General features: G+C 42.1%; 1 protein-coding gene across 1 annotated transcript; it reads right to left on the bottom strand.

The window, feature by feature from the left end:
• Positions 1 to 817: 817 nt before the first annotated feature.
• On the bottom strand, positions 818 to 21,147 carry rp1l1a (rp1 like 1a). The gene is made up of 8 exons (XM_085264506.1): positions 20,993 to 21,147; positions 14,892 to 15,144; positions 13,698 to 14,096; positions 13,360 to 13,603; positions 8,500 to 13,250; positions 5,135 to 6,103; positions 4,044 to 5,039; positions 818 to 3,298 (listed from the first exon to the last, which is right to left on the bottom strand). The coding sequence occupies exons 2-8, from the start codon at positions 15,123 to 15,125 to the stop codon at positions 2,873 to 2,875; spliced, it is 8,019 nt and encodes a 2,672-aa protein (XP_085120632.1). The 5' UTR covers positions 15,126 to 15,144; positions 20,993 to 21,147; the 3' UTR covers positions 818 to 2,872.
• Between the last annotated feature and the right edge of the window lie 1,221 nt (positions 21,148 to 22,368).

The following is a 22,368-nucleotide window of genomic DNA, read 5'->3' on the forward strand; positions in this document are numbered from 1 at the left end:
GAGTACCAGTCATGATCAGACAGCAACAAGTTGACGAAGTTGAGAATTTCTGCTACCTAGGTAGCATTATCTCAAACGACGATGTCTCCGATCGAGATGTCTGTTCCAGGATTGGCATGGTGTCTGGAGTTACAGCACATCTGGAACTCAACTTTACTGAACACGCCGATCAAGATTCATCTGTTCAACTCCATTGCTATCCCAATCACCCTCTACGTTAGCGAGACATGGCAATCAAGAAATGCAACAATCCGTCAGCTGAACGTGCTCCAACAACGTGGCCTCCGGCAAATTCTGGGACCGGATAATGAACAAAGAGGTGCTACAAAGAGCAGACATGCTTCCCCTAGCTGATATTGTTGCTCAACGTTGATTTCGGTTTGCAGCAAAATTCCTTTGCCTACTCCTTCACCGGCCAGCCAAAGTCGCCATGACATGGTTTCCACATAGAGGGAAACGCAAAAGAGGAGGTCCTAAGACCACCTGGTGCCGGACCATAATAGATGATCTGGAGCATGCCAGCATTAACTTGGATGAAGCCGAAGCAATAGCAGCTGATCAACAACAATGGACATCAATAGCTGGCCGATGCGCTGCATGGTGTAGGAGAAACTAAAGACTAAAGAAAAGACCACTCTCCAATCTTTCTTTAAACATAATCAATGTTTCTATGACCAAAGAGCTCTAGTTTCATTTCATCTGACTAATAGACGTACTTCCACGATACATGCTTGCATAACTGACTTGGAGTTTCAGCTCCATCAAACACTGCTGAGTTACAGAAATGTGTCCAGATTATTATAGAACATTTGGAGAATTACCATTCAGTGCATTTATTTTATTTCTGTCAGTATCATTACATTCATATAATCATTTGCTCTAAGTACATGATGTTCACTTTGTGATGCTTAAGATTAGTGGACGGACAGACAGACCAGTAACAGCATAGGCACACACACCTTCTTGGTGCCACAAAATAGGAGGCTTTTGTCAAACTAAGCAGTAAGAGATAAGCGCCTCATTCTCACTGTCCTGAGCACACACTGACCGTGTGCAGTGTCCCTGCTCCAATATACAGTTGAAGAGTAAGCCTGAAGCCTTTACCAGCAGCTTTGACTCATTCCAGCTTGTTTAACAGGCTTTGTGAGTCTAATGGAGAGCCACTAACTTAAGTGTGATCTCCTCCTCTGTTTGTGTCGATCATCCTCTATGTAACCATGGATACAATAAGGCATCAGTAACACGCTTCACGCTGTTGTTCCACATGGCTGGTGTGCAAACTCCGCCAGTATCTACAGCATGTAACACACACCTAAGGAGACTCCTTTACCAAAGCAGCAGAGAAAGGTTTACATCAACCTTAAAGTCAGGCTGTCGTGTCCTAAAATTTCCTGCAGCTACATGCTGCACACTGTTTCTCCTGGGACAAAAAGCATTTATGGTATGATCACAGTAATAGGATTACATAAATACAGTGAGGTACAGCACAGTTAAAACACATTCTAACTGTCAAGAATTCAAAGATAATACATTGTTATTAAAGTACAGTATGTATTATTTGAAGGTACCTGAAAATAGAATACTTTGACATTTTGAAAAATACAGCTGTTTACTTTCTTGCTAAGAATTGACTAAGAAAACATTTATATATGCAAGCTAAATGCTAAATGAATACAAAGTTGGGAGTTAATGAGCTTTGTTTAACTTAACACTGGAAGAAAAAGGAAACTGTGAGCTAGCTTTGTTTAGAGGACAATAAAAATGACATTAGTTTATTAGACACTCTAAAGGTCAGTAATTAGCTATGCTAAGCTAAGCTAATTCTAGCTTTTAAGTGTGTACGCTTGATAGTGCTGATAAGTCTTCATACTAGCTCAGCAAGAAAGCAAACAAGCCTATTTTTCAAAAAAAAGATTCTAATGTAATCACATTACAGACTTGTATAGGTTTAAACAATTGATTTAAAAGGTTAAAGATTTAAACAAGTAGTTAAATAATAGGTAAGCTAGGAAATAACCTTTTTTTAAATCTCCACGACAATGACATTTTATGACTTCCTTTGTACACTTAATGACAAGTTTTGACAACTAAATATATATATAATGAAGACATGGTTTGAAGAGCAGTAGAGTAGAATAGTTTGGGGTTTTTCCGTAGCTGCAGCGGCAGAGACCACCCTCACTAACTTCTGATGCACACCCAGTCACTTTGTTTTATAAGCAGGGTGAAATATGACAAAAACCCCACAAGTTATAAAAGACCTTCAAGGATTACTTCTAGTATGTTTTTCAGGGTAAAAAAATCAAAGCAAGCTGGGTGACCAAAACCCTGATATTCCAGCACTGACTCAATGATACAGCTCCAAGAAATAATCGCAGAACTGAACCGATAACCCAAGTAAATACAACTGCCACGGCTGAGCAAACGTGTAGTAAATATAAAAAGCTATTCCATTCAATACAGCAATAAATCTGTCCACTGAGCACAAAACTGAGTTCTGATAAGTCACCCATAGATACCAAGTGTTAGTTTTTCAAAAATATATTCTCATATGCCTTCTTACATACAGTTAACTTCAAAAATATACACAGATCCATTATAAACACAATAAATGTACGATAGACTGGTTTCAAGTTTCATTTTGCTTTTGTAACATAAATCAGTTTTGTTCCTCCTAAACAAGATCTGGATTAATAAAGTGCTTCAAGTTTTTAAGTGAGTCTTTAAACCTATAAAAATGCCTATGTTGATCCAGTGTAGTCCCAGGAAGAGCAAATTATGTTTTTAAAACTATGTCACTAAGTTGGGGATTCACCTGGCGAATAGTCTTTGAAAGTGTCCTGAGGTGTATCCAAAAACTGTCCAGTTTGTCTTAACCCTCTTTCGGTTTGAGTTGCTTGACCTTGGCTGGTGACCGGCTCCTTCTCTGGCCATTGCTACCACCTGTGGATATGCTGTCAGCCGTTTTGGACACTTCAGTGGAGTCCACAGGATTTTGTGGGGACTCAGCGTCGATGTCCTCCAATGAGCCAGGCTGGGACTCCACTGAGGTTCTGGTGAACTGATGCAGAAGAGCACCATCCTCTCCTTTGCTTCCATTTGCCTTATCCTCTTCCTCTAGCTTGAACTCTTTAACAGCATCTTCCTCCTCATCTTTGTCTTCTCCACTCTCTTCCTTCTCCTCCGATCCCGATTTGTCAGCAGTGGTGTCGCTTGAACGTTTGCTATCTATGTCCGAGTCTTCCGCGTCTGCCTCCTCTCCCTCGGTCATGCAGGCAGCTGGAATCGCGTCCTGCCCCTGTAGGGTTAAATGAGATAACAATAAATGATTTCTGAGCAGTTTTAATTAGATGAATTGGGCATTAGAGTGCTGTAATTACATCTACAAGATGCTTACATAGTACCACCAAATTAATGTGTGAGATTAAAATGAGTTAATCAGTGCAGGGAGGTGCCAGTAAATAATATCACCAAACTGATCCTTAACTGGTTTCAGCTTCCGATGGAGGCAAAAATACACAGTTTAAAAGTATTTTTAACATGTTGAAGCTTTTTTTGTAACTGGCAAAAGCAGCATAAGTCCATCAGCGGAAGCTTCATGTTGGTGCCAAACAAAACAGATTTGTTCAGGCTCTCTAATTGGATGGCGAGATTATCTTTTCCCACAGGCTTAGAATTAGTGGTGAGGATGCAATAGGTCAGATTCCTCTTTAAGGAACAGCGCAGTTTGTTGTTCAGGGACTCAGTGGTGTTTTGTATTCACTTTGTATTCTATATTCACTTGTATTGGATTGATACAATAATTTGCGGTACTGCACGGCACTAAAGGGGAGTCAAAATTAAGCTGGAGAGTCAGTCTGATCATGTTTGTTGGCCTATTTGACATCTTTAATCAATGCGGTTAAACTTCCATGAGTGCAGTGCTGTTTTACTAACATGAAAGTGACTGTCCTTTAAAAGAAAAAGAAGAAAACAATGCTATCCTTTGTGTTATACATAATAATTACTGAATAAACTTCAGTAAAAACATGGTTCACATTTACCTGTGGCGAGGTTCTTTCCTTTTCAGATGCCTCCCCTTCCTGTTCCTCACTCGATTCACCCTCTCCTGTGTTGTCTTCCTCGTCATCTTCACCCTCTGCTGACGCACTGTCCCTCTCTGCAACCTCCTTTGACAATGTCGACTTTTCATTTTCTGTCGTTTCTGCGGCACTATCCTCCCCCTCTTCCACACTTTCACCCTCGGTGGGTTTTTCTTTATCGTCTACTCTCTCATCACTCTCTTCATTTTCTGGGGTTTCTCCTTTGCCCACTGACGCCTCTTTTACTGTGTCTTGGTCGCTTGTCTCCTCTTCTTCGCCAGTTCCTGTGTCTCCCTCATTTTCCTCTGTTTCATCTTCTCCCATCTCTTCTTCATCCTCTCCTGTTTGCTCCTCTCCCTCCTCCTCTTGGTCACTCTCATCCTCGTTTCTGGTACACTTACACTGATGTTCTTCATCCTCCCCTCCAGTTTCTGATGTCTCATCTTCTCTCACTTCTTCACCACTTGTTCCTTCTTCTTCCTCCTCCTCTTTGCTTGCATCACTTTCCTCATTTTCCTCCTGTTCATCTTCTGTCTCCTCTTCTTCCCTTGCTTTACCGTCATCGTTTTCTTTTTCAGCCTCTTCATCTTCCTCTGCAATCGTCTCCTCTAAAACAACAACAGCTCTGATGTCCTCTTTGGTTTCCTCGTCTTCCTCTTCCTCCTGGACTACGTCTAAATTCCTCCCATCGTCGTCTACAGCCGCCTGGCTTTCGTCTTCCACTGCCGCAGGGGCTGGGCTTTTCTTCAGCTGAAGTATCTTAAGTAGGTCAAAGTCCTTCATCACCGGTGCTTCAGCCGCTAGCGGGTTGATTTTGAAAGGCCGTGCAGCCATTTTCTTGCGAACACAAGCTTCGCATGGACAGTATTCGTCGTCACTTCGCTGGTCGCTGAACTCCCCCGTCATCTCTCCGTCGCTGAGGGACTCGCTGGTCTTCACCGACTGTTTCTTCATAATCTAAAAAGACAAACAAACAAACAAAAATTAAATCCAACAATTTATGTCATCCAAGCAGTATCCTCTGCTATGAAGACAGTTTGTGGTAGATTTACCTTCAACATCTGACGTCTCTTCTCTGTTGTAGTGGACTCTCTGGAGAGATGTGTTCCTTGTGGCGGCCGAGGTGACCTACCACCTCTCCCCGCTCGACCCTGAATCTTCCTCATTTCACGTTCAATACTGCCCTGGATGCGTCGGCTCACCTCATCCCTCAGCTCGCATATCATGGTGTCCAGGATGTGACTGTCATCTAGATCCCATCGAACTTTGAACTCTGCCACTGCATTAATGTAGTGGACCATAAACTGTTTTTCAAGCTTCTTCAGAAGGTGAAGTACCCACACTGGGTCAGGGTCTTGGGATGGTCTTTTGGCCAAAGATGCTCGAAGAACAGTTGGGGGTGTGCCTGTACTAGAGTCTTCCAATGTCTCGTGCTCATTATCGGTGGGAGATTTGGAACTGTCTTTGGCAGAGGTCTTGTCTGATGACTCTGAGGGTTTGGAGCTTTCGCTTTTTTGAGGAGCTTCTTCACTTTGCACTGGTTCCTCTGCTGTGTCTGCCTTAGCTTGGTCTGTGAATGTTTCCTTGTGTTCTGTCTCAATATCTGTATCTCCTGCCATTTCATTTCCCTCTTCCTCCTCTTCTACAATGTTCTCTGCTACCTCGTGTGCTTGTAGAGATTCTCTCTCTTTTGGAGGTGTCTCATCTCCTCCTTGATTGCCATTTTCCTTCCCTGAACCTGCAGAGCCACTGCTCATATCCACCCCAGATGAGGACCTTGGTGGTGTCACCTGCTCTGGGCTACTGTTCTTGTTCTCCTTTGTCTCCTTGGCTTGGATGTTCCCAGGCTCAGTGAGCCACAGGGAATGAAGGATAGCCATTATGTCTTCATACTGCTGGCTGCAACCCTTCTGTACATCACAGCCAGGGCCCAATGAAGGCTCAATGAGCTGGAGCTGGGCCAAACAGTCCAAAAGACCCCTGGCTGATGTGCTTAGTCGGCGTCCATAAACCGGAGACACCTAAGATCAAAAAGAAAACATTCAGAGAATGTAGAATATGTTCAATGCAGGAATTATAGTCAAATTCAAATAATTACAACTGGTTAAAAAGGAATTTCAAAATCCTGAAATTAACTGAGCAGAATTTTAGGATTTCTAGATTTAACATCTAAGATCTGCAGGGACACAGGTTGCCTGTTTAGGACTGAAGGTAGTTTACGTTAACATCCACCTCTTTTCATGTCATTTTCACATATTCGTCATCAGACGATCGTGGCTCAAGAGTTGGGAGCTCGCCTTGTAATCGGAAGGTTGCCGGTTCGAGCCCCGGCTTGGACAGTCTTGGTCGTTGTGTCCTTGGGCAAGACACTTCACCAGTGTGTGAATGTGTGTGTGAATGGGTGGATGACTGGATATGTAAAGCGCTTTGGGGTCCTTAGGGACTAGTAAAGCGCTATATAAATACAGGCCATTTACCATTTATTTGGCATATCTAACCCAAAACGTATAACTTCTAAATTAGAAAATTTGCATGTTAATTATGTAGGGTCAAATGGATCATGAACATGGTACATTTCCTAGCAAGTCAAGTACTTTTGGTTGCTCACTTGCTCACAAGTGATTGCCACAAACTTGGCAGTTTTATTCCAGATGCCTCTGGTGATGCAACTTTCAGAGGTGGGACCAAGTCATTGTTTTGCAAGTCTCAAGTAAGTCTCAAGTCTTTATCCTCAAGTCTCAAGTCAAGTCTCAAGTAATGTCAGGCAAGTCAGAGTCGAGTCTCAAGTCACTGGTGTAAAAGTCCGAGTCAAGTCACAAGTCTGAAACTTTGAATTTCAAGTCCTTTCGAGTCTTTAAAAAAAAAAAAAAACGAAAAAATAATGTTGCAGTTATGCTAAATGTAAATATTAGACCATGTAATTTTAAATCTGTGTTTTTCTCAACACATGACAAAATAGTGAACTTAGAAAATATACACAAGTTGTGAAATTGCACCTCTTTAAAATGCAGCTCAATTAAACCTAGCTCCAAGAATAATTTTCACCGACAGTTCTGAGATAAGCTGCATGTTATTCTTGGATGCGGTTGTAGGACCGGCTTTAAAATCGCATGACAAAAATATCATACATATTAAAAAAAAACTGTATCACCAACGTAGCCTGGACAACATTTGCTAGTTAGATGAAGTCAGCTATCTCATCTTAGCATATTTATATGCATATTTATAATCATACGGTTCTTGGAGTGAGCGCATACACTCATGAAGTTTAGTAACTTCAGGTCACTGCAACAAGCCCAGGTACAGTTTACCGCCGGATGGGTGCAGGACCTTGAAATGCACCGTGTAGAACGAAAGACCATCGTACGTATCATAAGTTTACCAGTCTCACAAATTGTCGTCATAAATACACATTCCTTAACCGTTTATTAATAGGACCTTTGAGCTCAACGGTAATTAATTAGCAGTGGAAATAATTTCTGGTACCCATCACAGAAATGTAGCAGTGACAATAATACTGTATGCTGTAATCGTACTGGGCAATTAGTGATACAAAAAACCTGTTTTATCCTGTGAATAAAAGTATATGTTTTTGTCAGTGTACCATAATAACAGAAGCAAAACGCAATATTGTGTCAGGACAATTCACTATTTATGCACAATAAATAAAGGAGCATAGCGCGACCATTTCTGTTCAGCGCCAGACTTGCTTGTAACCTATATCACTAATTATGTTATGAAAATGACGTATTAACTACTAAAAAACACTGACCTTCGTGTAAATGCTTGGAGCAGACTAACCTGTGAGCTGGAGTGTTCTGGGGCGTTATATTTGATCTTTGAATGGCTGCAATCCAGGCCATCCGTCGCGTCTTTGTTACTTCGGAAACATGGCTCGAACAATTTCTCTTCACCGACGTAATCCGATAACAACCGATCTCTTTACCCGTCGGCTTCCCGTGGCTGTCATGCGACCGGCTATTGCAGTTAATAATACAACAGCTTCTTGACATTTTTGTGTTTCTTTTTATCGCTGTGTGACTGATTTTAATTGAAAGCCGCTAGTACCGCTTGCCACGAGTTCCCAGAATCCTTTGCGGTTCTACCCGTGAATGACGTCACATTTTCAATCTCTATATAATATGCATGTTAAATTTTATATTTGGGGTAAAATATCAAGTCTTTTCAAGTAAACCGGTTCAAGTCCAATTCAAGTCCCAAGTCATTGGTGTAAAAGTCCAAGTCAAGTCACAAGTCTTAGAACATTTTTTCAAGTCAAGTCTAAAGTCATAAAATTAATGACTCGAGTCTGACTCGAGTCCAAGTCATGTGACTCGAGTCCACACCTCTGGCAACTTTTTATCTATAGCTCTGTATAGCAGAATAATTTTCTGTCACAAAAAAGTAACTGGCTTACCTCGGGCATACTCCTACATCGACCCAGAGAAGAACTTAGAAGAACTTTCATCACAGCTGCAGAAGACTGCCAGCTTCTAGGCAGAGCCTCACTTTGTAATAGTAGAGCACTAGGGCGACCAGAAGTCCCCTCTGCATCTCCTGAAGTTGGATCTGAGCCCTTCTCCTCCTGTGCTATCTCACATTTAGCTTCATCTTCTTTCTCTTCATCCTCTTCAGGGTCACCTTTTTCCTCCAATTCTAACTTCTCACCTTCAGGACTCTCCTGTGCTAACTCTCCTCCAGGCATCTCTTCCATTTCCTTTGGCGTCAGCTCTTCCTCATTAAACTCATTGCCAAGTGCTAGCATGCTGCTGTTAGCAGGAATACTTCGCAGCCAGTCACTAACAACCTCACTGGGGGACGTGTTGGGCAAACAGGCAGGTGTCAGTTCCTCTCTTTTATCCATCTGATTGCTGCGTCTTTGACACATTCCACTTTTCTTGCTCTTGGACTTGTCACTGGACTTACTGGCTTTAGATTGTCGGCTGCATGGGCGTGCTGCAGCCATTGTTTCCTTTAGCAAGTCAGCAGCAGACAGAGATTGAGACAAAGTGCTTTCACTGCATGTCTCTACTTTGCTGTGTAAGGGACAAGGGCTTGAGGACTTGATAGGGGTTCCTTTCTTCAGAGAGCTGGCCATTTTGACACTACCACAATCGCTCCCTGTGCTAAATCTGGACTTACATTCGACCTGATCTTTTTCTTTACTCTGATCTGAAGCTAAATCTGCCGACTCAGCCCTGAGGCAACAGGGACTTTGGGAGGAGATTACTTTACTGTATGCAGTGTCTTCTTCCTGTTTGGCCTCACTAGCTGCTCTAGGGTTTCTTTGATTTTCCATGCCATTATTTTCTGAGTTTCCAGGAACTGTTTTTGCTGTTGTGTTTGCAGAGGATTTTATCTGGACTTTCGCACCTGCTAATGACATTGCAGATGAGTTCCTGCTGTTGCTACCATTTGTCACCGGAGCAGACTTCACATTTTCTGTTTCACTGCCATTTCCAAGTTTGGTCGAGCTAGCATTAGCATGTTTTTCTTTAGACTTACAGTTGCAAGAAGACTTGTTAGACCTGCTGCTTCTGACTGAAATTGTACTTGCTGCTTTTTCTGTCTTTTGCAATCCATTTTCTTCACCTGATGGAGTTTCAATAGTTGGGATATCCACTGCTGAACCCCTCCTCCTGCCAGTACTGTTGGATTTTTGAGAAACGGTGGACCCCGTTATCTCCACATCCTCCTTCATGGTGGAAACCTCTGGGCTTTTTGGGAGACTGGGAGTTGAGGTCTTTGCCTGGCCCTCGTCATTGCTCTCAGCACTTCTGTGAACACAGACGCTAGACTTCCCACTGTCTGAGGCAGATGTTTCTTCAGGTAACCCAAGAGAGACCGATTCTGTTGAGTTCTGACTCAAAGGATGGTCTGTGCCTCCTGATGACACTGCGCTGCCTGCTCGCTCAGAAACATTCTCACTTTTCACCTTGAGCTTCACCTCTTTATCCTTGTTCTCCTTTTCCGTTTTTGCCTCATCAAATTCTGAAGTGGCTCCACAGCAGCATCTGGATTTGCCAGATTTAGCAGAGCCCGCGGAGTGAACTGACAAGACACTGGGCCCTCTTGTGTCTCCAGCATCAGAGCCATTCAACAACTGCTGCACAGGAGACTTACAACTTTTGGTGGATGCGGCTGAAGCATCGGGAGAGCGCATCCGCGGCGAACGTGTTCGCTTAGGTGAGAGAGTTTGGACATTAGATTTAATTTTTGGTGCACTCTCATTTGTTACCTTTTTGTCTCCATCCGCTGTTTCAATAATAGAAATATCAGTTTTTCCATTACAATTTGACTTTTGAGACACTGTAGATGAAACATTTGATCTTCCTGATGCAGCACTTGGTGCTCTCTCATTCGTCACATTTTCCTCGTCATCAACTGTAGGCGTTTTAATGGTGACAACATTTGCACTTGAATTTGATTTATGAGAAATGTTGGACCTTACTGAAGATTTTGACTTGGCAGACATGACACTTTCCACCCTCTCCTGATTCTCTTTAGCTTCACTTGGAACTGGAGATGCAGTTGTGTGATTTGACTTCTGGGACTTGGAGGACTTGGCACTAGGGGCTCTGTCCACCATGTCATCTCCCTCTATCTTTGTACTGTGAGACTTTGCAGAGGAAGCTGACTTATGGGATAAAATACTAGCAGTTCGCTTCTCAGCTTTTTCTGTTTTGTGTACTATTTCGGAGTCTGATTCTGTGTTTTGATTACTGTCAGATTCATGAGATTTGGAGGACTCTGCACTGGGTGTCCTCTCATTATTTACCAGTTTAAGATTGTTCTTTTTTTCTTCAGCTTCATCTGCTGTCTTTGAGCTTGAACATGTCACCATTTCATTGCCATCACATTTAGACCTGAACGACTTTGTAGACTTAGCAGACTTGTTCGATTTAACTGACGTGCCAGACATTTGACTTGGTGCTCTTTCTTCTCCCTCTCCCCCAGGCTCTGAGGCTTTAGTGGACTTATGGGATTTAATAGACTTTGCAGACAGGTTGGACTTTGATGACATTGCACTTGTTGGTCTTTCCTCTACCTCTGTTTCTGTTCCTTTTCCAGTTACCTTTATGGTAGCTTCAACTGCTGTCGCTTTTACACAGTTACTGCAAGTCGACCTCTGAGATATGCTGGACTTTACAGAAATATTTGAGTTTTTTGATCTAGCACTATCAGGTCTTTCAGCCTTTTCAGCCTTTGCAGACACATTTGACTTCACAGAGAGGCTACTGGGAGCTCTGTTGTTTGGGTCATGCTCTTCTACAGCTGGATTGTCACTTTGGGATGTGCCTTTAGCTCCTGACTGACAGGTGGAGTTACGAGACTTGACTGATGCATCAGTCTGAGCTGAAACACAAGATTTGGCTGATAAGGAGCTGACTGCTCTTTCTACAGTGTTCTCGCTGACTGCTGTCTCCCTTGAACTGATATCAGGAGCTTCACTTGTGTGTTCAGACTTGCTGGACTTTGCAGACTGATTTGACACTACGCTGAAGCTTCTCTTGTCCTCTTTTTTTGCACGAATATCAGTGCTGCCCTTACAGCCAGAGTTGTGTGATCTATTGGACCTGTGGCTTGTAGCTGAAGTAGCACTGGGAGCCCTTTCTTTCTCTTTTTGTGTTGCCTGAGGACTGGATGTTCTAGACATGGCACTGGATACTTTGCCCTCCAAGATATTTGGTGTGGCAGAGAGGCGTCCATTATTGGTGAGGTTGGTTTTGTTGGATTGGGTAGAAACATCTGAGGCAGCATCATCACTGTTAGGAAGGGGAGAGGCTTGGTTGGAACGATTGGTTCTCTGTGATTCCCTGCCACCGGAAACAGAATCGACCTTGCGTTTGCAGCCCCCGCAATTCGGACACACGCTGGAAGTCGCTGACTTTTGAGAGCTTGCTGAGAGTCCTGTGTGATTTGACAAGTCACTTACAGCCCTCTTTATCCCTTCATCATCATCACAGGCCCCTCCTTCCTCTGATTCTGACATCCTGGTTACGCTTATTTTAGATGTGTTGCAAGGGACTTGATCTACCTCATCTGGGCCAGCTGAGCAAGCGGCAGCTCCTCCACAGAGACAGGAAGAGGCTGCAGACACTGCCCTGCTTCCTAGCTCTTCCTGCTCCTTGTGTTTGGTAGAGTGGAAAGAATTGGCTGAGACGTCATTTATTGGCTTTTCGTGCAGTTGAGTTTCAGGGGTTGGGGACGGTTCATTGCTATGGTAACACCGTGAGATGCTTGGTGGCAGATCATCGTCCTCATCATCTTCATCTTCTTTCAACGACTGAAGGACATGTGAGGAGCTGCTGACTGCTGATGGCGGGCGATCTTCTTCGTCTTCAGCTGACTTTCTTCTGAGTGGTTGAAGGTTACTGTCCGCGACAACCACTTCACTTCGACTGCAACACCGGCTCACCTTGTGTACCTCAATATGGGTGTCCCCATCCTGCTCTACCTCTAATCTGTGCTCAACCTGCTCGGTTACACACATTTCCTCCTGGACCAGTTTGCTCTGCTCTGAACCTGAGCCACCCCCGCAGCTGGAGAGCCGTGCTCTGCAGCGCACCACCCTTCTTGAATTGCACGATGAGGAAGAGCTAGAAGAGTGCGTATGTCTCATCATACTGTGGGTGTGGCTGGGTGCATGTGGGGGTGGAACAGGAGCTGATTTATGGCTGTGTGCAGGGTTTTCCCATAAGTCGTAATGCTGTTCATGCCTCTGATGGCAACACGGGCAGCGGTTCCCTTCCAACTCGCACTGCAGCGGCTGGCTGGAATAGTCCACACCGTACTGATCAAAGGATGTTGAATCAGGGTCAGAACAACTTTCTGACTGGCCCTGCTGGAGATAATGAGGCTGAGCCTGACTTAGAGGGCAACATTCATTGCTCAGAGATGGAGATTTTTTAATTTGAGTGGACCACTGGAGGGTCTCGTCATTCTGGAGGTGAAAACGCACCCTCATCTCCACCGAGAGGCTGCCATCTTTATTTACCAGAACACGCTTTTCAATGTCATCATTCATAATGGCTGGCTTTCCCTGGGGGCATGCAGTGACACCATTGCCATATGACTTTTCAGAGGAAAAAGAGAAACGTGCCGAGCGGTTTGAGGAATCAGAACGAGGGTGAATGATGCTCTTTTTGGTTTCCAGACCAAAGTTAACTGAAGGAAAAGAGAAAAGTACAATATTTAACAAAATGTATTCCCTCTTTTTCTTGTACCTTTTAAAACTTGTCTGTTGTTAACTTGCCCAGTTGTCTAAAAAACTCACCATTTTTCTTGCTTTCATGTCCTTCGCTGTACTCACTGGCTCTGGATTGAGCTCCATGAGGTGGGGACCTTATTCCTTGAGTAGCAGGGGATCGTGCCCCATTTCCAGGAGTCCGGGGACCCAGACCAGGGAGTTTCTCTTCTGAAGTTTTCCTAATAAAGTTTATCAGCAAGGGGCTGAAGGCTTCCCGGCCAACACATACCAGAACACCTGGACAAGTCATCAGGCTTTGAACGCTGTCAATCTGGAAACAATTCACTAGAGTCAACAGTTTTCACTAAAATGAGCAACCTTTGCAAAGTTTTACTATGCAAATTCAAATAAATATAACTTTTTACCCTGCGTCCCTCTACAGTGTAGATCTTGCGGACATGAAACTGCATCACTTCGGACACCTCATCTAAAAAAGCTCTCAGGCTCCTGGCTGTCCTTCTGCTCAGGACCACGCTCCTCCTCATCCCCGGTTCGCTGTTCTTCACGAGCAAGATCCGTCGCTGTCTGTAAGGCATATGCAAATGGCCAGGTGGTGTTGCGGATGACGTTTCAGGCCTCTGGGGCCTCCGGTTGTGATGGTACCAGATGCCTGAGTGTTTGTTGACCAGCTCCATGTTTACTGGCTTCGCCTGGCGTCGGTCAGAGCAGAGGTAGCAGCCACCATCCTGGAGCTGCTCCAGGTGTTTGATGGTGTGAGTGCCACGAGGGGTGGTCACAGTCCGCACACCAAATGGCAGCGGCACCTGTGGACAAATTGTACATAAATATCAAATGTGACTGTTAATCTGTCTCTATCTCGTATCCATGTATTGCTCTCCCTACATTGTATAAAGCACTGCTGATCAGGACAAGCGCCGTTTTAGCCACTTAACATCCACCCTAGATGACCCATCTAGGGTTTGTTAAATATCCACCCCATTTTGTAGGATTTTCAGTTGTTTCGAACATGTAATGACAAAATAATTGGGATTTAATTTGAAATCAACAGTTCCTGAAAAATTGCTTATTTATCATGTGGCTAAAGCAAAACTCAACCATAACCTTTGATTAGCGTGGATGTTAAGAGGTGAAAAGACCTGCATCAGTAAAGTCAAAGCCACATACAGCATGCCGCACCTTATATCTTAGTGGGCCAGATGAGTGAAAGTATTTGATAAATGTATAAAATGAAAGAAAATGTTGTGGTAGTTCATTGCTCAGACTGTCCTGTAATTATAAAGCATAACATTTTTGTTAATTGACAGAAAATGTCTGTTCTTGTGTTTTTGTTTTGTTTTTTACACTTTGATATTACTTTTGTGTCATATGGATGGCCACGAGAGAGGTCTTTATCAGTAGGAAATGCTTAAATACAGTTAAAAGTCTAAAATTTATACATTTATATCCTACTTCACATTTTGCAAAGCTGTCCAAGGGTCATATTGGAGTCTTTTACTCTTCAGTTCTAGTCCCCAGGCCTAATGTTTGACACCCCTGACCTATATGCATGCATCTAAGCATTCAGCTTCAAAAGAAGTCTCTACTACAGTTCATCTAACCTTTTGAGAAAGGTCGTCCAGCAGGGCGTCAAAGCATTTGAAGCTGCGCTTGTGGATGGCCATCCTGACGCCCCCAAACTGGCTGTCACCACTTTTGTAGAATGTGATCCGTTTGGCTGGGGTGGTTGAGCTCACGTGAGCGGGGCGCGAGTTGGAAGGGGGCGGGGCAGGGATGGGGAAGACATGTTTAAATGGGGGCCGGGGGTTCCACAGCCCTGTCTGGACCGAATGCATGCTGTGGTCTCACATACACCTGGGAAACACACAAAGATAAGAACATGTTTATTTTTTTCTGCAGGTTTCTGTTTATTTTTCTGATCCCGTGCGTGCTAATCACACTCACAAGAAGAACAAGTCTTAATCAGGATGATTAATGGAGGATTTAGGACAGGACATCCGCTGAAAGGACTAGCTGACATTGGTGGGAAAAACCTTCTGTATCGTTTACAACTAAATTCTAATAATAAGCTGTCACTTTTCCAGCTGCTGAGGTGAATGTCTTGTTTCTGTAATGATTTTCTAGAAAAAGACATTTACCTGGATTCCCTCAAAATATTCTGTGCAGTCCCCCCCCCCCCCCCCCCCCCCGATCATCGATGATCATTGATCAGTTTCAATTTGTTTTTTGAATAAGAACTGCAAATCCTACAAAAGTTCAACAAAAACAAGCCACATACTTTACTGTGAATTAACAAGATAAACTGTAGACAAATGCTATATTTACATGGATGTTAAAGGCGGAGCTTCGCACAGGGAGCTATTTTTATTAGTGTGGCCTAGGACACGTATAGAAATCCTGTTTGGAACAGACGTAAAAAGTTTCTGCCCTGCTTCTGGAAAGGCAGCATCAATCGGCTTACATAACATATGCTGAGTATTTCAAACATTTAGCTTTTTTCTCTAGTTTTACAACACATGGATGAACATAGATGAACACTGCAAATAACTACTTGTTAGTTTTGAGTTTTGATGGGTTTCAGGTCTGTATCGACACACATATTAGCTTATATAATAGTTATAAAAACCACAAGCTAATTTCACGTGTATGTTGAGAGATCTGCTGTGGTGACCCTTAAATCCTTCAGCATCAAGACAAATATCACTTTTTCTACTCAGTGCATGTGGTCACAATGTGCCTCTTGATTGTTTCCTGTTATGTCTTCTGATGGGCTTAGCAGGCTTTTAAGTCTCACGAGGCCAAATCAGTGTTGACACTGCTTCTTAATGCCTCTTTAGCTCAGTCTTTCCTAATAACATTACATCAAACATATCATTTAAAATTCTATGAAGGGCACAGTTAACCCAACATTTAGGGACATGTTAAACAGGTTTTCAGTGTAGAACAGCATAAATAAAACTGACTGTAACGTTTATTTTACACTTGAAACTAACTCAGTCGATCTCATATAACTTATTCTGGCTTTCTTCTGAAATGGACAACAAAGTTGCTTTTGATGTGCAACATGAAAAGCAACCACTGAAGCTGTGGGAAAGTGATTATGCTGTGGGACTAAAGGAAGGTCTTAGGCTTACAGCTATGCTGATGTCCATGTGCACTAAGCAAGTTTTTCCAGCAAAGAGGCAAGTTAATCCAAGCAAATGTTAGCTTAGAGCTTTCAGACACTTAAACACATTCAGTTAGTGTTTCATTATCACCCTCTGCTTCTTTCTCACTGCCATTCAAGATTTAATGGAATCAATATATCAGATTTTAGAAGTGGAATAAAGGAATATTTTCACTTTCTGTTAATCTCATCTAGTTTCTTCAGTGCTATTTTTAGACTTAATGAATTACAAATACTTCTTAAAAACTATTTTTTTTAGAAGCACACCAACAGTCCCAGTTTATATATGACAAACAAAGCTTAAAGTTCTCACATTTAAGCAGAATAAATGACTCATCTGTTAAATGAAAAGCTGTGGACGGACTGCTCGATGGACTGATCATTTCATATCTAACACACAGATTTTTCTTTCCAATACAAAACTCTGACTCACATATATTAGCCTTTAACACATTACACTGAAGCAAACCATTAACAGATAACAGCATTGTAGGTTTAAGCCTTTTCAACATAAAGCTCTATTATTTTCCCATGAAAGCATTATTATAGCAGATTTAATGTTTTTGCTCGTTTAGAATCTTTTTCAAATGATTTGAAGATGCTTACCGTTGTCGTAAAAGAACAGGAGAATGACTGCTGCCACTAATTAACAACCACTTTTTCCATGCCATATGTATTAGTTGCACTACTCACATATTCGGGAAGCATGGTCCAAAGAGGTATGGAAAAGCTGAAGAGAAATTTGTGGATATCTAGTCAGACCAGGAGACTGGTTTGCAGTAATTGTGCAAGTGTGTATGGTGGCGATCCCCGAGTGTACATATAAAGCAGAGTCCCTGATTCCACTCTCCAGCTCTCAGGGTAAAATGGCAGATGGACAAGAGGAGGGAGGAAGGGAGTGGGGGTGGAGAGAGGAGAACTGAGGAGATAGGAGAAGACAGGAGGGGTGAGGCTAAGGATAGAATGAAAAGCCTGCTTAAGAACCTCTGTGTGTGTGTGGGAGAAGGAGGGGTTGCTATGGTGAGGCCAAGACGTTAATAAGGCAAGTGATGCTCTTATGCATGCCGCACCTGAGTAGCAGAAGACACATATGCTAATTTGTAGTTGTGAGGTTGAATTATTGAGATTGAATAGAAATATTAATAGGCAAGTGGCAAATACATCAAAGATGTTTAGATTGTTAGTGAAATTATAATTTGAATCATGTCAACGTGAAAGTTACAGGACGCCGAAGGACAAAGTTAGGTAGATAAAGTCTTAAAAAAAGTCTGACTTAGATAAAGTCAGATAAAGGCAGTCGGTTTTCACATTCTGGTTGCAGAGTTGGTGCAGAGGCCACAGGTTTTAGCACATATAACGGCCTCTATCTGTGTCTTCCTCACACACAGGGATCTAGTTGGAGGATTGTAATTACACACAGCCTGTCTAACAGCAGGGTTCCTCCTGTCTAGAAACCCCTGAAACCACCAACTGCTGCCCTGGCAAAAAAAACCAACCCTCTAATACTACAGACAGAGTAGCAGTAAATCTGTAATGAGACAATCACGACCAGCTGATTGTCTCAGTCTGGCAAAGCACCATCTCACAAAGCCAGAAGGGGAAAGAGCAGCAGCAAGACCTAGCACAAAACCAGCACCAGAGACAACAGTTGTGGCATTGATCAGGCTGGACACAGCATGAAAGGAGGAGCTGAAGGGCAAGGTGGGTTGCACAGCAGCTTGCAGAAAGAAAAAAAAAGTATTTGTCTAGTAGGTATTCTAAATGATAAATATGAATGTTGTGTATTGCTTTCCCAGTGTGGGTAAGCGGATGGCATATTATTTATATCCACAGTTCTTATTCCATTATCTTTTCTTTTAGTGGGATTAACGGTCTATATCTGTACCTAAAGAACACGTCCAAACTTAACAAGCTCTTTAGCTGCTATTGGCTCCGATAATTTCAACAGCCTGTTGCCAGCTTTTTCATATTTTAAGTTTTTTATTATCTGGAAAAGAACTGCCCACTGTGGTCGGGAGATGGTACTGACACGAACGATGAGGGTGAACAAAACAGTGAGCGAAAAGAGGCTCACACAAACATGCATATAAAGTGTGTTAGAGACAGAGTGTTAATTATTTGCGGATTCATAAGTGACGCTGGCCACATTACAGGTCATTTTAGCTGCTGTTTGCATATGAATATGATTGGAGCACATTCAAATATCGCACTGGTGGAAAAGACTTTCACTAAAGACACTTGATGTTCCAGGTTATGGTTGCCTAGGTAATCCTCTAATGTATTTACTATTAGATCACCAAGCTTAATCACCCCCATAGAACCTTATAGCATTGGCATATGTATAAATGTATACACATATTGTTTTCTTCTTGTCATAGGTGGGTATTTGGGTGTTAAAATACTATATGTATACTTATGATGCCAGCATATAGCAGGACAAGGATTATAGTTATTACTTAAAGTATTGTTATAAATACTATTAGCATTTATTTTATCCCATCCTTTAGTTGATCAGTGAGGCAACATGGTTAAGCGTCCTCACACAGTGGGTCTTTGCACCAACACGTTCTCATCCCAAAGTGTAACATACCGACGCTATGTGACAAATCCTCAGTATGTTACGCTTTCAGTCACCACATCCGTCTGTACGTTACGCGTTCGGAAACGTGAGAACCTTTTGGAATGAATCAACACATGTACATTTATTTTACTTTCTCATCATTAATAGCTCTGGAAAACACTATCTAATATGATTAAGACTGTGTTTATCATTAGGATTAAGGTTAGGGTTAGGGCTGGAATACACGGCTGGAATGTGTGTTACTGCCGGGAGTCTATTGGATTGCATCCACAATCCGGCGCGTATCACAGGGACTCGGAAAGTTACCTTTCGTGTTCCTATGGGACGCCTTGGGACGTGACAAATCGGCGGTATGTTGCACATTGGGAATGAGAATGGCCCCCTTTGCACACTGTTCCTACTAAACTCCTGTTCCGATGATTGTTTTTCTGTTAGTGTTGCTGTTGTAAGTCTGCGATTTCCTTGTTCTGGATATGTCCTATTTAGCTGCTGACCTGATTTGTTTATAATAATAATTTAAAGAAAACATGCATGTGGTCAAGCTAACGTCATCAACAACAACCTCAATCACTTATTATTTTCAAAACACTCTTCCCCAGCTGACAGTGTGGAGTGTAAGATGTGTATACATGAGCCAACAGGTGCCATGTAAACCCCACGATACCCTTTGAATGGCAGCCACATCACGTTTATACACAAGCAGAAAAGAAATGAAGCAAGAGACAACCCCCCAAAACAAACAAACAAACAAACAAACAAACAAACAAACAAACGGGAAATACAAAGGGAATAAATACATGTAAAAATAAATTAAATGGAAAAGTAAATAAATTAAGGAAATAATAAAAAAAAAACATCTGAAAACATCAATTTAAATTTCTGTATACATTTTTTAAAATATATATTTTATGTAAGGTGCCATTAACGGTAAACTGTTTAAAATTAATCATCATTTATATATTTTGGCTGTTATTACTCAACAGGTTGGTTTGTTACAGATGTTTAATCAGAGCAGTGTTTGGTACCGCTGTTCAGGGGCATGCTGTGTTGTGGAGTTAAAAATAATCTCTAGTAAGAGCAGAAGAAGAAAAACAGAATCAAACACGTCTTTTTACACTTTTAAAAACACCAGGGACATTTATTATTTCCATCTACAGGCTCAAAATGTCCTTGAAATATGTCTTGGTTTTATAGAAGTGTCTTATTGCATAAGTAAAATTTATGTAACTCCTCATTTCATCAATCTGTATCTGCTTCACAGCCTTAATGAGAGACAGAGGAGAGGTAGGTGGCCCTCAGGGGGATTCTGGGTAGACAGGAAGTCAAGGATGAGTAGTTCCGGTGCTGACAGGAACCTGAGGCATCACAGTGAGGCGTCAGGATGCTGCTCTCTGAGAAAGTTTTGGTACTAATGTGTATTCCTAGAGGATAAATCAAGCAGTTCATCACCTGTGCGCTTTGCCTGATGATGTTACACATGGGTATAGGCTTCAGTCCTGCAGGAGTACTTTCCTTTGTGATATGAACACAGTGAATCACTGAATTTGAACATGTTCACCTTAAAACTGACTGAAAACGGAGAGAAGTTCTGCTCTTGCTCTTGTGTGATCACTTCAGTCAGCAGAAAAAATGAAAATGAAAACAGAGCAGAGATTATTCCGCATGCGGTGGCCTATTTTTGGAAGTGCGCTCACTCCTTTGCTCAATCCCTTTTGTCTCTTATCCTATAAGCAGGTATGTGATGACCTTATTCCCACAACTGGACCACATACACAAACACAAGCCTTCTGGATATATGAGCACTTGCTCATTGGGGTTTGTATTCTCACTAAAATAAATTAAATTAAATTGAAAACACACAAACACAGAACCTTACCACAGATGTTCAGCTTTGTCTAAGTTCAGAGAAGCAGGTGTTCGTAAAGCAACAGGTGAGAAAGAGAGGTTCATCTTACCTGTGAGGAAACATGCTGGAAGGAACCAGTGAAGATCAGTGTCCGAGTGTAGATCCCGATAAAGAAGCAGTTTGATAACAGAGTGATAATAAAGTCAGGTGTGGTCAGCGGCAGACAGCGCCGCGAGCTCGCTATCTGAGATTTGAGAAGTGAGCACAGGTTGCGGGCGCGCGCGTTCACGCACGCTGCAAGTCCGCGGCATGAAAACCCGGAAGTACAGCGATTAAGACTTTCAAAGTAATGACTTGAAAGCCTTTCAGTAAAAACGGTAGGATTGAACGTAAACACACAAACTGCACAGCTTGGAAAATCAAGTCCAATCAGTTTATTTATTGTGAAAGCAATAAAGTAACAAGACTCATTTAGATTGGCTTTTAACTAAATTTGTGTTGAATATTTGATTGTGCTATTTTATGTATATCAGTTTTATATTATTGTGAAGCACTTTGTGGTTCTTATCCTGTGAAGAGTGCTATATAAATAAATAAAGTAAAGTAAAGTAAGGACAATACAGGAAAAAAACATAAACTAAACTAAATAAAAGAAAAACACAAGGGAGGTACGATCTGTCTTCGAGTGAGCTTCAAAGATGTTGAGTACTGGTGAGGTCCTACTTTGAAGAGGAAGACTGTTCCAAATTTTAGGTGCAACTAAAGAAAAAGGCCCGATTTAAACAACCAGAACAACTAGAAGCATCTAGTCAGTTAACCTTAATGATCTAGGAGTGTGCATAGAGTTAAAAGTTCAAAAATGTAAGAAAGTGCTGATCTATTTTTTGCCTTAATAATAAACAAAAGGATCCTAAAATTCTGGAAGGCACTGGCATTACTTTCTCAAAATCAGCAGATGAGAGAATTGTCTTAATCTTTGCAAGGGCCCTCAGCTGGAAGAAACTGGCTTTAACAGCAGAATGTATTTGTTTGTTAAAAGTGGAGCTGCTAGGGTGACAGTTTAGCTTAGTAGACGAGCAGGCGTAGCTCTTGCTTGCACACAGTAATGCACAGTGATGAGTCTACACAATATTGCCTTGGGTTTAATAACTGAAGGGTCCACCCTAAAACTATTGTATTATATTGAAATCTGTGAATACTGATTATGAATGGTTCTTAATCCTAATTAGGACGCTTATTTTGTATGTAGGTCTTTGCATTACAATATAAAGCACCCTGAGGTGACTGATAAAACTGAATTGAATTAAAGGCAAAATTGTAGTGTGTACGCAACTGAACTGAGCTCTGAAAATGTGAAAAGGGGTAACTACATTTGCACCAAACCCTAAAGGTTTGATGGTAAAAATCGCACCTGAAATAAAGCTTTTATTTTTAAAGACACAACCGGAAATTGGACACTACCGACTATTTTAACAGCCGTTACCT

Source organism: Mchenga conophoros, linkage group LG23, assembly GCF_057382185.1.
Source record: "Mchenga conophoros isolate Kocher_MC1m ecotype Shallow Benthic linkage group LG23, M_conophoros_male_GT1.1, whole genome shotgun sequence".
Lineage (NCBI taxonomy): Eukaryota > Metazoa > Chordata > Actinopteri > Cichliformes > Cichlidae > Mchenga > Mchenga conophoros.